General features: G+C 46.2%; 1 protein-coding gene across 1 annotated transcript in view; it reads left to right on the top strand.

The window, feature by feature from the left end:
* Positions 1 to 13,817, top strand: part of LOC138528581 (sodium-dependent proline transporter-like) — a 285,454-nt gene that overhangs the window by 236,091 nt on the left and 35,546 nt on the right. Inside the window, exons 9-12 of the mRNA XM_069640352.1 lie at positions 745 to 869; positions 10,728 to 10,840; positions 11,780 to 11,914; positions 13,106 to 13,205. Of these exons, the coding sequence (XP_069496453.1) occupies positions 745 to 869; positions 10,728 to 10,840; positions 11,780 to 11,914; positions 13,106 to 13,205 (473 nt within the window). The remainder of the gene's footprint in view (positions 1 to 744; positions 870 to 10,727; positions 10,841 to 11,779; positions 11,915 to 13,105; positions 13,206 to 13,817) is intronic.

Below are 13,817 nucleotides of genomic sequence, written 5' to 3'. Positions count from 1 at the left end.
TTTATTCATGTGATGTATGTCCATGTTTGTTGAGTGTACTTATTCAACTTCGTTTGGTGTAAAGCACTTGCATTTCAATATGTTGGTTTAATCATTTGTTATGATTTTCGTCCAAATAAAAAATGCCCTTGATAGAGAGGTAATTGTAATTAGTTATTTGCTTTCTGAGTGCGGACCCAGGGATCGAACCGGTGTTGCTCTGCATCATCTTCCTTCCATGGCAAGCCCGTTGCCCCTGAGCCATCCTCTGAAGACGGGGAGCCCTGACTGCAGTTATCACATTCCTGCACCTACTTAAGATGGATCAGATTGATCTTGTGCCTTCATGTTCCTCTTGCTTGCCAGTACTGTAACCCTAGTCAGTGTGATTGCGCAATTCAGCGGCCCTCCATGTATTGGCCGCCAGAGGTTAAAGGGCTTAGCTGGCCCAGATGCGATTGCACATGTGGCTGCAGGTTGCAGAACTCTCTGAAGCGAGCCTTTAACATCCTGAGTGGTCTGACCTTAAGCCAGTAGGCTTGTGGGGCAAACACTCTGCACCAAGCTCCTCAATTACCGATTTAAAGGCATGATCTCTGACGGTTCAGTTAAGGAAACACCCCACTCCTATTTCCTAAAGTGGTTGCTGCCCCTTTTGGAAGGGCTCGACCCTTCAGGCTAAAACAGTTGAAGAAAAAACATTGATGCCTATGTTGGGTTGTTGACATTTACTTGCCTGACCTGTTATTTTGCTTTGGCCCACAGGGACACCCTGGTTATTGCCATCGGCAACTGTTGCACCAGCTTCTTTGCTGGCTTTGCCATTTTCTCTGTGCTCGGTCACATGGCCTGGAAGAAGCAGGTGCCGGTGGGGGAAGTGGCGGATTCAGGTAAGAGAAGATGGTTTCTTCTTTAAAGTCAATGAATGATATGTTATTTATAATGCACAGGGGTTTCTAAGCGCGGACACGGGAATCGAACCTGTGGTGCTCTGAGTCATCTTGCTTCCAAGGTGAGCATGTTGCCCCTGAGCTATCCTCCCGAGACGAGACCAACCGTATGGGATAGATTGCGTAGCGATGATGCCCCTACCTAGAAACCTGAGATGCCACAAGCTCTGCCGTTCCTGGTTCCAACATGCCATCGAAAAGTCTGTAACCGGCAGGCCCACCAATCTGTATCCTGAGCAAATACTGATTACCAATCTTTTTTAAATGTATTTTTAGTACAGTAAATCGTTATTCTGCATTTTAACCAATTAGCCCTTAAGAAAGGAGATAATCTTTATAAATCTTCCATTATTACACGTGACACAGATACTGCAACGCATTAGAAAATGATTATTGATTAAAGGACGTCACCCAATAATATACTCCAATTCAATTAAGTAAACAACATTAAAATAAAAAGATTGATTTTTAAAAAAATACTGTATGCTAGCATTCACTCCTTTTTTAAATCCTGTAATAATTGGTGCTGGCTTTACCAAATCTAATACTAGTCAATCGACTTCGGGACGATGAAGAGTCATCAATAACATCCGTTTAGATACATTCCTAGGGTCTCACGCGGGCACTGGTGGCATTCTCAACGTGTTGGAGAAGGAAAACGCTCTGCTCTGGCACTGACACAATCGCTTACTGCGTTTGTGTTTACTTGAGGATCCTCTTTGTCAAAAAGTTGTCCTCTAAAAAAAAAAAAAAAAAAAATGTAAAAAGACAAAATAGAAAATAAATAAATTACTATTTTAAATGTTTTTACAAATTACCAAAAATTAACAAAAAAATTTAAAAATGTTACAAAAATTAAGAATAACAAAAATTACAAATGAAGATAACAAGAAAAAACCAAAAACAAAAAAATAAAGAATACGTTGTCATCTGTTTATTCAACGCTGTAGGAAGGAAGGGATAGCTCAGTGGCAACGCGTTGGCCTTGGAAGCAAGACAATGCGGCACAGGTTCAACTTCCGATACTTCTAGAAACCACTTGCTGGTATTAGGCGCTTTATAAATTAACAATAAAATAAATATAGATTGCCAGGCCTATGCGTGTTTAGAACTCACTCTTGATCCAGGCCAGTGATAGCAACGTTCTGAATTAAATCCTAATGCACATCGCGTAACCAAAGGGCATGTGAAATCAAACCGTTCACTTATGAAAGCTGTAGTCTCTTTATTGTTTTGTACAACAGGAAAAAAACTAAGATCATGCTTTAATTGAGTGCAGCCAGGCACTTTCGAGGTGCACCTTTAAAATGGCATCGACTAGGCTATGGGTGGTGTGTCTTGAGAACTGTCTATTAGACCAGTGGTGCTGCTCAGGTTGGTAAGAAACTGTTAGAGGGAAATGGTGCTGCGAGTGTTGATCAAATAACGGGACTGTAACTGTGGAAAGTGAGGCAGCCATTCAGTGACATCATTTCATCAAAATGCCAGCGATAGCGGAAGTGACATTACATGACCTCTGATGGCCTCACAGGAAGTGATGTCATTTGACCCCACCCCAATGTGACATCACAGGACACTGTCGAACCCAAGCTTTCACCCCCTGGCAAAACAGGAAGTCGCATCACATAGCATTGTTCTTATGATATCACTGTAAAGTGATATAAACTTCATACAAGAATTAATCACCATATGTATCATTAATATCAGTGTGTATAGGCCCATATTACCAAATTACAGTAAATGCAAGCAGACATCCAAGGCCAAATAATAAAAGCTGTTTTATTATAAAGTACTTAGCTTAAGGGCTTTATATAGAACAAAAATACATACAATATCACCCAACCTGTGTTGATGCTCATTTATAGACCTCAGAAGGATGAAAGGCTGAGTTGACCTTGCCGGGATTCGAACCTACAGATCACACACACATTGCAGCAACTAGCGCTCAACCCACTGAGCTATCTTACTAGCAATAGCTATCTTACCAGCTATAGTCAAATCAGCAATTACATGTATGAATGTTCTATAAGCCAGAAAGCAAATTACACTCTGTAGTGGATACCATTAAACTGATAACTGATTTAACAGCAGGCCAGTTCATCTGCAGGTCTGGAGCAAAGTTGGCCAAATCCAAGCGTGCGTGGATCTACTTTTCAGGCTTCAGAGGTTGGCAAAATGCATATCTTTGTGAGGTTTCATAACTGTGTATTAAACAATTTACAGTAGCACAGGGAAAGCAGCGCCCTCACACGACACCCTGTACTCTGTGCACTCGCTACCTCATACATGCAAACCTCCTGAACAGCATGCCATGCAGATAGGAAAGATAGACACATTGCAACAAGGCATTCATTGTGGCGCAATGAAATCAAGGGCCACTTGTTGTGCTATGGTCAAACATTTCTACACTGTGCACAAGCTTTTAGGCACCTGGATTTTGTCAAGTAACCAAGGTCTTGTGATGATCCTAACGGAGATGACAGAAAAAAACATGCTATAACTGCAACTTGTGAAAAGCAAAATACATATAGTTTTTGTCTGCATTGTGAATTTGAGGTATTTAAAAACAAACTAAATCAGGGACTCACCCCCTGAAGTGTGCCTAAAAAAACCTTTAATTATTCTAGCAATTATTGCATAGAATTCCAGAAAAACTATTTTATTCCTATTCTTTCTTATTTAGAGTCACTGCTCAATGTGTTACACTTGTGGAACTTCCCTGTTTTTTTTTGTTTTTAAGAGGCCTGAACAACAAAAAGCCAGCAACTCCAGAAACAAAGCCACATGGCGCTGACCACAGCCCAAGAGGTCCATTAAAATATATATTCAGTAAAAAAAACTTTGTTAAAGGGACGTTATGGTTCCAAGGAAAAAACGAAAAACCCCTGAAATTCGCCAGTTATGGTAAACTAAGCAACCATAACTCGCGCCACCACTGTGCATTGCTAAGACTAACACACAGGACATCAAAGATGACATCACAAATGTCATTGATGACATCACGTGTCTGGCTCACCCTTTTTTTTCTTTTATTGCGATATCTTGGCCACATGGTTTCCTTCAGTAACAGCCAGGAATTAAAATTTGAAAAGGTACTCTATTTGTAGACTTATCCTTCAAGTATGTTCTTACAGTATTTCCCAGTCAAATCATGTGATACATATGTATAGGGTAAGTGGCACCTTTGAAATAGAGCAATCATTTCTCTGCATAAACGTAATCCGTTAGAATATGTACACTTTCTGCTACTACTGCTATTTTTTTCCTTACTTGAAAGTCCTTGTATATACTCATATTTGTATGTGGTGTTGTCTCTTTGTGTTTTGTCTATAATAATGCAATTATGTAGTGAGTGGTTTTTATTACCTACTTATCACCTGTTTCACAGTAGCCAAAAGTCTAATAAGAAAGCAGTTATCATTTCACTGTTCAACATGGCAAGCTTATGCATATTGCACCTCCATCATGTATGCTGCACACAATGCCTATGTTTCTGCATGAGTAGCTTAGTATACTGGATGGAACTTCGTAATAGAATGCTATTTATATCAATGCATAGTTTAATGCATGTACTAATTAGCACTTGATATTTATTCCAATATTTCTTGCCACTTTTTGGTCAACATTATAATGCGAATACCTTCTACAAAGTTTTCATGAAAAGTAAATGCACATGTGATGTCATTAGTGATGTCATCAATGACATTTGTGATGTCATCTTTGATGTCCTGGGTGTTAGTCTTAGCAATGCACAGTGGTGGCGCGAGTTATGGTTGCTTAGCTTACCATAACTGGCGAATTTCAGGGGGTTTTCGGTTTTACTTGGAACCATAACGTCCCTTTAACAAAGTTTTTTTTACTGAATTTCATAGGTTTTTAGTAGTTCAACTTAACCATAACATCCTTTTCAATGGATGAAGACCTCTAGCATCCTAGGGTCCCCAAAGTGGGAACCCTGGGTGGTACAAAAAAGATTTTTCTTCCCAAACCGGTACGCCTGCGGCGTCCCGGGGTAGGAAGGAAGGTCTTTTACCAAGATGGCCACCATGGAAAGGGAAGGCGGGGTGTATAAAGAGAATACAACAGGGCATCAGCGGTGTTGGGGGGAACAAGAGGTCAACAAGGGGCATCATAGAAAGGGGGGACAAGAGGAAGACACGGGGCATGAGCAGGGGGTGGGGGGAACAGGAGGAAGATACGGGACATCAGCGGGGGTGGGGGGGAACAAGAGGTCAACAAGGGGCATCATAGGAGGGGGGACAAGAGGAAGACACAGGGCATGAGCGGAAGGTGGGGGGAACAGGAGATACACTGGTTATGAGTGGGGGTGGGGGCAACAGAAGGAAGACACGGAGCATCAGCGGGGGGTGGGAGGAACAAGAGGACAAAAAGGGGCATCCTAGAAGGAGGGGACAAGAGGAAGACACGGGGCATGAGTGGGGGGGAACAGGAGGAAGACACGGGCATCAGCGGGGGTGGGGGGGAACAAGAGGTAGACACAGGGCATGAGCAGGGGGTGGGGGGGACAGGAGGGAGACATCGGGCATGAGCGGGGGGTGGGGGGGACAGGAGGGAGACACTGGGCAAGAGCAGGGGGTGGGGGGAACAGGAGGGAGACACGGGGCATGAGCGGGGGGTGGGGGGAACAGGAGGGAGACACGGGGCATGAGCGGGGGGTGGGGGGAACAAGAGGTCAACAAGGGGCATGAGTGGGGGGGAACAGGAGGAAGACACGGGGCATGAGTGGGGGGTGGGGGGAACAAGAGGTAGACACGGGGCATGAGCGGGGGGTGAGGGAGAACGTGAGGAAGACACGGGGCATGAGTGGGGGGTGGGGGGAACAAGAGGTAGACACGGGGCATGAGCGGGGGTGGGGGAGAACATGAAGACACGGGGCATGAGCGGGGGGTGGGGGAACGTGAGGGAGACAAGGGTAATTAGCGGGGGGTGGGGGAAACAAGAGGTAGACACGGGGCATGAGCGGGGGTGGGGGAGAACATGAAGACACGGGGCATGAGCGGGGGGTGGGGTAACGTGAGGGAGACAAGGGTAATTAGCGGGGGGTGGGGGAAACAAGAGGTAGACACGGGGCATCAGCGGGGGGTGGGGGGAAAAAGAGGTAGTCACGGGGCATGAGCGGGGGGTGGGGGAGAACATGAGGAAGACACGGGGCATGAGCGGGGGGTGGAGGGAACGTGAGGGAGACAAGGGTAATTAGCGGGGGGTGGGGGAAACGAGGTAGACACGGGGCATGAGTGGGGGGTGGAGGGAACATGAGGGAGACGAGGGGCATGATTGGGGGGTGGGGTGGGGGAAACGTGAGGTAGACACGGGGCATGAGCGGGGGTTGAGGGAGAACGGGAGGGAGACACGGGGCATGAGCGGGCGGTGGGGGGAACGGGAGGGAGACATGGGGCATGTGAGTGGGGGGTGGGGGAACAAGAGGTAGACGCGGGGGTGGGGGAGAACATGAAGACACGGGGCATGAGCGGGGGGTGGGGGAACAGCGGGGGTGGGGGAACAAGAGGTAGACACGGGGCATGAGCGGGGGTGGGGGAGAACATGAGGAAGACACGGGGCATGAGCGGGGGGTGGAGGGAACGTGAGGGAGACAAGGGTAATTAGCGGGGGTGGGGGAAACAAGAGGTAGACACGGGGCATGAGTGGGGGGTGGAGGGAACATGAGGGAGACGAGGGGCATGATTGGGGGGTGGGGGAAACGTGAGGTAGACACGGGGCATGAGCGGGGGTTGGGGGAGAACGGGAGGGAGACACGGGGCATGAGCGGGCGGTGGGGGGAACGGGAGGGAGACACGGGGCATGTGAGCGGGGGGTGGGGGGAACGTGAGGAAGACACGGGGCATGAGCGGGGGGTGAGGGAACAGAAGGGAGACATGGGGCATGAGCGGGGGTGGGGGGAACGTGAGGGAGACACGGGGCATGAGCGGGGGCAGGGGGAGAATGTGAGGAAGACGCGGGGGTGGGGGGACCGGGAGGGAGACACGGGGCATGAGCGGGAGGGGTGGGGGGGACCGGGAGGGAGACACAGGGCATGAGCAGGGGGTGAGGGGGAACGAGGTAGACACGGGGCATGAGCAAGGGGTGGGGGAGCGGGAGTAAGACACGGGGCATGAGCTTACTGTGCAGGCGGCAGATCCCGCTCCTCAGCCCTCCGCAGGCCACCATGTGGCGATGGCGTGAGCGGGGGGGGTGGAGGAACAGAGGAGAGACACGGGGCATGAGCGGGGGTGGGGGGGACAGGAGGGAGACACGGGCATGAGCGGTGGGTGGAGGGAACGGGAGGAAGACACGGGCATGAGCAGGGGTGGGGGGAAAGGGGAGGAAGACACGGGGCATGAGCTTACTATGCAGGCGGCAGATCCCGTTCCTAGGCTCTGATGCAAACGATAAACAAAGATGGCGGGCGTCTCTCAAAATACGATGCACTGCACGCTTCACTGCAGCCAATGGGAGAGCACGTCACATGTCTGCGGACATCACGCAAGCTGCTTGCCCAATCCCTGTCCTGTCCGCGGAGCGAACAGGGAAGTATGTTCGCGAAGCGGACATAAATAGCACTAATTTTTTTCACTTACATTTTTGACATTTAAAAAAACTACTGGACGGATTTACACCAATTTTTTTTTTTAAAAAGCACGCTTTCGGGACCAAGCCGTTCCTGGTGTAAATCTGTCCAGCGGTTTGGGCTGTAGGCGTGAGCAAAGTTTTTTCCCATTATGTCTATGGGGGAAAAAAATAAGTTTTGGGACTCCCCCTAAAACTTTGCCCCCCCGGACCAAACCTCACCAAAACTTCAGAGTGGGCCATATACTTTTTTTGCAAAGTTTGGTGAGGATTCGTCCAGGGGGAGCGAAGTTATAAGCCGCCCAAAAAGTGCTCTTCCTATGGAAACAGCAACTTAACCATAACTATATATATTAGCAAGGGATACCTCGGGGGTCGCAGTTGCACCCCCTGGTGTCTCCCAAATGACGTCAACGCTGCCATTATACAGTCTGCTTGCTTTAAAGCGCACAGTTCTGATCTATTAATCCAAATTAAGGTCACTGGAAACAAGCAAGAACCCCTCCGTTTCCCTGCGAGATTGTAGATTGAGTTGAGCTGCTCAGTGGGGTGTATAGACCGTGCCTCGGCTGGCTGCCATAGTTGTGTAAAGGGGGATTACTTTGCATAAGTCATCGGCAAAAAGGTACAGAAACACTCCACAGAAGAGTAGAGACTGTGCAATACAATAGAAAACGGAGCTTTATTGATCCCCCACAGCTGGGAGATATCAATTCAGACAGCCCTGCAATCTGAACTGGTTGAAAAGTTATCAACCTTGCCTACTGCGGATGCAACTTTTATAACTATAAACCACAGGATTAAAATAAAACACATTCGTTACATTTTGGGGCAGGTCAAAAAATGTATTAGTGGCACATCATCGGGCCCCTATATTGCCCTATGCATTGGGGTAGTTCTATTGCAGAACACATTTCCTGTAACACAACCTTCTACCACCCCTTTATGATGTCATAATCGTACTCCGCAACAGCTTGGTTACACCCTCAAGCTTATTATATAATAATATTATTATTAAGCTCACAGCATAATAGTACCATTGTCAAATACTATATCCCAGCTCTCTTATTGGCTCCCCTCATCCTTTGCCACCTAAACCCGTCATCTCCCACTCCCTTCTTGCATCATGCCAATTCTAATTAGAAAAGAACCTCATGCACCACCATTGTAAATGTGTATTTTCTGCTATTTAATTCTCAATTGCAATTGTATGTACTGCCAGAGCCCTTGAAACATATCATGTGGAACTATAGCTGGTGTCTGTCTGGGGTCCTACCCATGAGAAACATTTCCTTTGGAAACGATTAACTACTGTGGGCTTCTGTGTTCCTCGACCTTGATGAGCTGATTTCCACTGCTTCATTGTGACAACAGAAATTAAATGTTACTGCGTGCTGTGGCCTCTTAAACATCAAATAATGGCTTCTATCAAGTCTGCCCTAGGCCTGCTAAACATGGCCGCACTGTGGTTCATTAATACACAACACTAAACCTTATTATATTTCTATTTTACTCTCCTATCACTACCTCTAGCTAAAAGTTTATTCTGCTCCACCTATGCTTACAAAATAAACAAAACCCTATGTACATATGTGGCAGAAAAACCTGCACACATATGATCTAAAAAATAAAAACAAAAGGCTAACACATATACTATTATTATTGCTACATGTGAGATTATTCTATACAATCACCATGCTCTCACATCCTTATTAATCTTTACCTCGGGACTACATCTACATTGTGTGTTTTTGTGCATTTGTTCTCCTGCGCCACGCCCTCCTACTCTGATGTGTGGCACTCTAGGTGTAATCTAGTAATCTACGTGTGTCGTGACATCGCCCTACATGTGACGGTCACTGCCTCACTTGTATAGATGGTACATGCACCCCCTCCCCCCCATCCTTGGACACAGTTAGATTTACTCCTTTACAGTTGAGGGTTTGAGAAAGCGAGCGAGAACTCTGGTGTGTGCTGATATTTACTTGTCGATAGAGTTGAGCGACTCACTGTGGTGTGTAGACCATGAATCAGATGGCCACCACAGCTGCATTTTTATGGCGGAAACAATTCATTATAAGTAAGGAAACCAATAACATGGACGAAAGTAGTAAATTGGATGTACCGCCTTTTGCTAAGAGGTATACACGCTCAATGCTCCAAACTATGATTGGCTGAATAGTCATGTGTCTGGGGTGAATTGGTGAGAGGGGCCCTAAGAATCCAACATGTATGGTGACTGATGATCATCTAGTGTGACATTCTAGTAATTAGCTTACCAGTTTCTGATATGTCCACTTTATGGATCAAGGTTTCCCAGTTATGGGGTTTGCACACTGTCCGTATTAAGTGGTACGATGGAATGAATGTGTGCCCCCAATCAAATAAATCACTGCTTGCTAAAACAGTTTGTACATCTCCAGTCCAAATTAGCACAGTATTTGTATGTGGTTCGAGAATTTGCTAGATGGATTCTGAAATGTTTATAGCAGCGTGTCTGAGCAACAAACCTCCTCTCCCCATGATCGGTATGTATTAGCCTTGAGGGGGGTTGGAGGGGCTGTCCCGCTTCATCAATATTGGAGGCGGGGCACTGGGAAAAAAAAGAAAAAGGGACCCTGCGGCGTTGGATCCCACCAGCTTTAGAGGGACGGATCTGACGCCGCAGGGCTGAAGTCGACCAGGCGGCGGGCAAACGAGTAAGTGGGGAAGGAGGATGGACGTTTTGGTGTGAGCATGTTTGATCATATGATAATTGATCGCATGCAGGTTGTTTTATTTCAAACAGTTTGCGAAAATCAATTCTCAGACAATCAAACGCCACCAAACCGTTTCATCGATTAGCACATTGCCCCTGAGCTATCCTTCCAGCTCCATATAGTGATGAGAGGCATTGGTAGTTGGAAGGTTTGTCAGCAGGCGGTGTTTAAGATGGACTTTTAGTTTGTGGCAGAAATGGTGATATAGGATATCGTTTAGCGGTTTCTGCTGGGGGATTGTTCCGTTGATCAGGGCTGATCACAGCTACGGAATGGCCTCCTGTCTGTTTATGCTTCAGATTTGTTCCCAGCATGTATTTAGTCGATCTCCTATCAATGATGGGAATATATTATAGTTAATTTGCTGTTTTTTCATTAAATTTATTTTTGTGTACTTCAATTCGTAGTCTCTAAAGTAAATATATTTAAATGACCCATTTAATTTGCTTTGCAGGTCCCGGGCTGGCATTTGTGGCCTACCCTGAAGCCCTTGCTCTCCTGCCTGGCTCTGTCTTTTGGTCTATTCTCTTCTTCCTCATGCTTTTCACCTTGGGGGTGGATACCTTGGTAAGTGCAGAGCACCCAGGATCATTCCGTCCACCCTGATGGGAGAATGCACCTACGATAATTGGCAACAATTGAGAATGATCGGGCATTTGAATGGATTGTGCATGTGTTATTGGGGCTATCAATGTTTCATTATATTTTCAAGTCTACCTTTATAGCCATAGGAGAACGTTAATCTCTATCTTTAGAAGATAACATGGGACATGGACCTTATGATCATTGCTATACTATGACAAACCTCTTTAAGACCTGTACTTCAAGCATTGCATGATCTTGGGGAGGTGGTGGCAGATGTCTGGTCAATACTGCTGAATTTTGAGGACTCTATTCTAAACCTGAATTTGCGCCTCGTCGTTGGTTGAATTTCCCTCGAGCAGTACATTTATGCAATGTAATCCAGGGTCGTTCAACTACTGGCCTTGAGCGCCTCAATCCTGATGAGTTTTCAGGATATCCCTCAATAACATTCATGAGGAGCAATTTGCATAACTTTAGAATCATTTTATACAAATTTATCTCATGAATATTAATGAGGGGTATCCTGAAAACCCAGCATGGATCCAGCCCTCAAGGCAACGAGTTGTACAACCCTGATCGATCAAATGTGTCTGACCTGCTACAATATTTAGCTTCTCTGATCCAACAACTAATGTACCTTTTGCATACTGATATGCATGCCCCCCTGCTATAAATGCTTCTCTGGTGAGTGTTCTGCTGCTGCTTGGCTCTAGGTCTGCACCATAACAAATGCTTAAATTAAACAAGAAATGTGGGCAGTTATCCATTGTAATTGTTTTGGCCCACCATGGGAATATGTGCAGCAGAATCACTTTGTTTACCAATAGTCCTTTGAGTAATGTTTGTCTTAAATGCAACCCATGTCATCTTGGTCTGCCAGCATGCCCCAGACGTTGAGTGTTTACTATTTGTGTATTTCAGTTTGGTAACATGGAAGGCATCACAACAGCCGTGATCGATGAGTTTCCGTCCCTACGAGACTGGAGGCGGAGGACCATCTTCCTCGGGGTTCTCTGCTTCGGGTTCTACCTATTGGGACTACTCCTGATTACTGAGGTATCAGAATGAAGACGCATCTTCCCCTTGGTGTGATCCACTTCAGACCTGCTCCCTTGTATCGTTCCACCTGAAAACACACAGTAACCGATCAAAGAGCCAGAAATCGCACTGCGGGCGAGCTCTAGTCTGAATGCATGCTTACCTGGGTACATTTAAGAGGATTCAAGCTAGGCCAGCCATGCAGCATCACTCACAGATGCCTGTGGGTCATCCTTCAGGAGAACTGAGATTTAGGAGGGTACCTCACCCCGAAAGACAGGGCGGCAGGGGTGATTCCATGGCTCAGTGCTAGAATAAGGCTGGAATGTTCAACCAAGGCAAGGACATGTACGGAGAGAATGAGGGTATTCTCTTGTCCCACATATTTAAAATCTCCCGCTGAAACAATCTTCTCTTGACATTTTAGAAAGTGAGTGCTGCCAATGTGCCTTGCTGTGCAGTTCTTGCGTGTTGATGGTGCCAGGAAGGTTTTGGTCCAACCATTGTACCTTCTGTCCTTCTGATTAGGAGCATATTAGGTGTTATTGGACATATGTAGTCATTAATTCTGTTCCCAGCGAATACAGCTGCTCCCTTATGTTTCCGTACAGAGTTGAGGTAGCCTAGGACTAAGACAGATTTGTATGTGGTGTCCCCCCTGACTAAACACAATGGAATGGAAGCTGCCCCAAGCAATTGCTAATGGTAATTGTTAATGACGGGCCTTTCTTCTGTTATCTTCCTTTACAAATCCACTAGTGTTTGAGGAAGGGAACATGCAACGAAGTAAAGAAAACACAATGAATCAGCCAAGAAGGTTGTGCATGCCTAGGAAATCCCTCATCTGCGGGACACCGGTTGATCTTGGGAAACTGTAAGATAGAATGTACCAGAACATGTGAACATTCTGGTGGCAAGAGGGTTGGAGTCGGCTACAATGCTGTCTGAAGTTACACATGTATTATGTTATCTCAATGCTCCAACATCAATAGGCCGATATGAGGCTGTCTGGATCCCACATGGGCAGAAGAGCAATCCTACGGAGAGAGCGTTCAGAGGTTTTGGGGACAGGCTCATATTGAAACCAATCAAAGACTGGATGCATATTAATTGTTCATGCGTCTACGGAGAACTGCGTCCAATCTTAGATTCCGTAGCAAAGTCCCGCCATGCCTTGCTGGTTCATCACATTGTCTTTCTCATTCCCAGGGAGGTATCTACTGGTTTACCCTCATCGACTCCTTCAGCACCAGCTTTGGCCTCATCATCATCACTCTGTTCATGTGCCTTGGCATGACCTTCTTTTATGGTAAGTCTCCCGTGAGGTGGCTCATTGTTCATGCATCTGTTGGATGCCGTGCGTACACAAACACACACCCTCCATTAAACTCACCCTCCATTGTGTACATTGCCTAAGCGATGTACACAATAACATTAGTACATAAATACTTGGGTAAAACAAGGTGCCACCATCATGAAGAATCCCCTTTGGTCTAGTGCGAACACTTACATTACACTCTCTCATATACCTCATGCTACCCCCAGTACCTGAATGGTCATGCATTGGTGGACACACGTGCACTAGCACTTTGGGTTGGTGCATGCGTACTTCTAATGTAAGGGTAGGGCAAGTTTGTGATCGAGTGAATGGTTCAGTTATTTGCCCTGAGATAATTAATAACATTCTTACACACGAGTCAGCAATAGTATGAAACTCCTAAATTCTATGGTGTCATGTAAACAGTGATGCAGTGCCTCTGTTAATCTATGCACCCCATTGTCCCTAACGGGTCAGAAGCCTGACGCAGAATTGCAAGACAAATCATGATTGTGTCTCAATGAAGCCACTTCAGGCACACGGCATGTAAACAGGCCATGTAGGGTTGACTTGGTTCCGACATTTGTTCGTTGCAAAAGGAGA

The sequence above is a fragment of the Ambystoma mexicanum genome, chromosome 7q, assembly GCF_040938575.1.
Source record: "Ambystoma mexicanum isolate Mex_15411 chromosome 7q, UKY_AmexF1_1, whole genome shotgun sequence".
In the NCBI taxonomy this organism is placed as follows: Eukaryota; Metazoa; Chordata; class Amphibia; order Caudata; family Ambystomatidae; genus Ambystoma; species Ambystoma mexicanum.
Note: the sequence above shows the minus strand (reverse complement) of the source record. Positions and strands in the feature narration are given on the sequence as shown.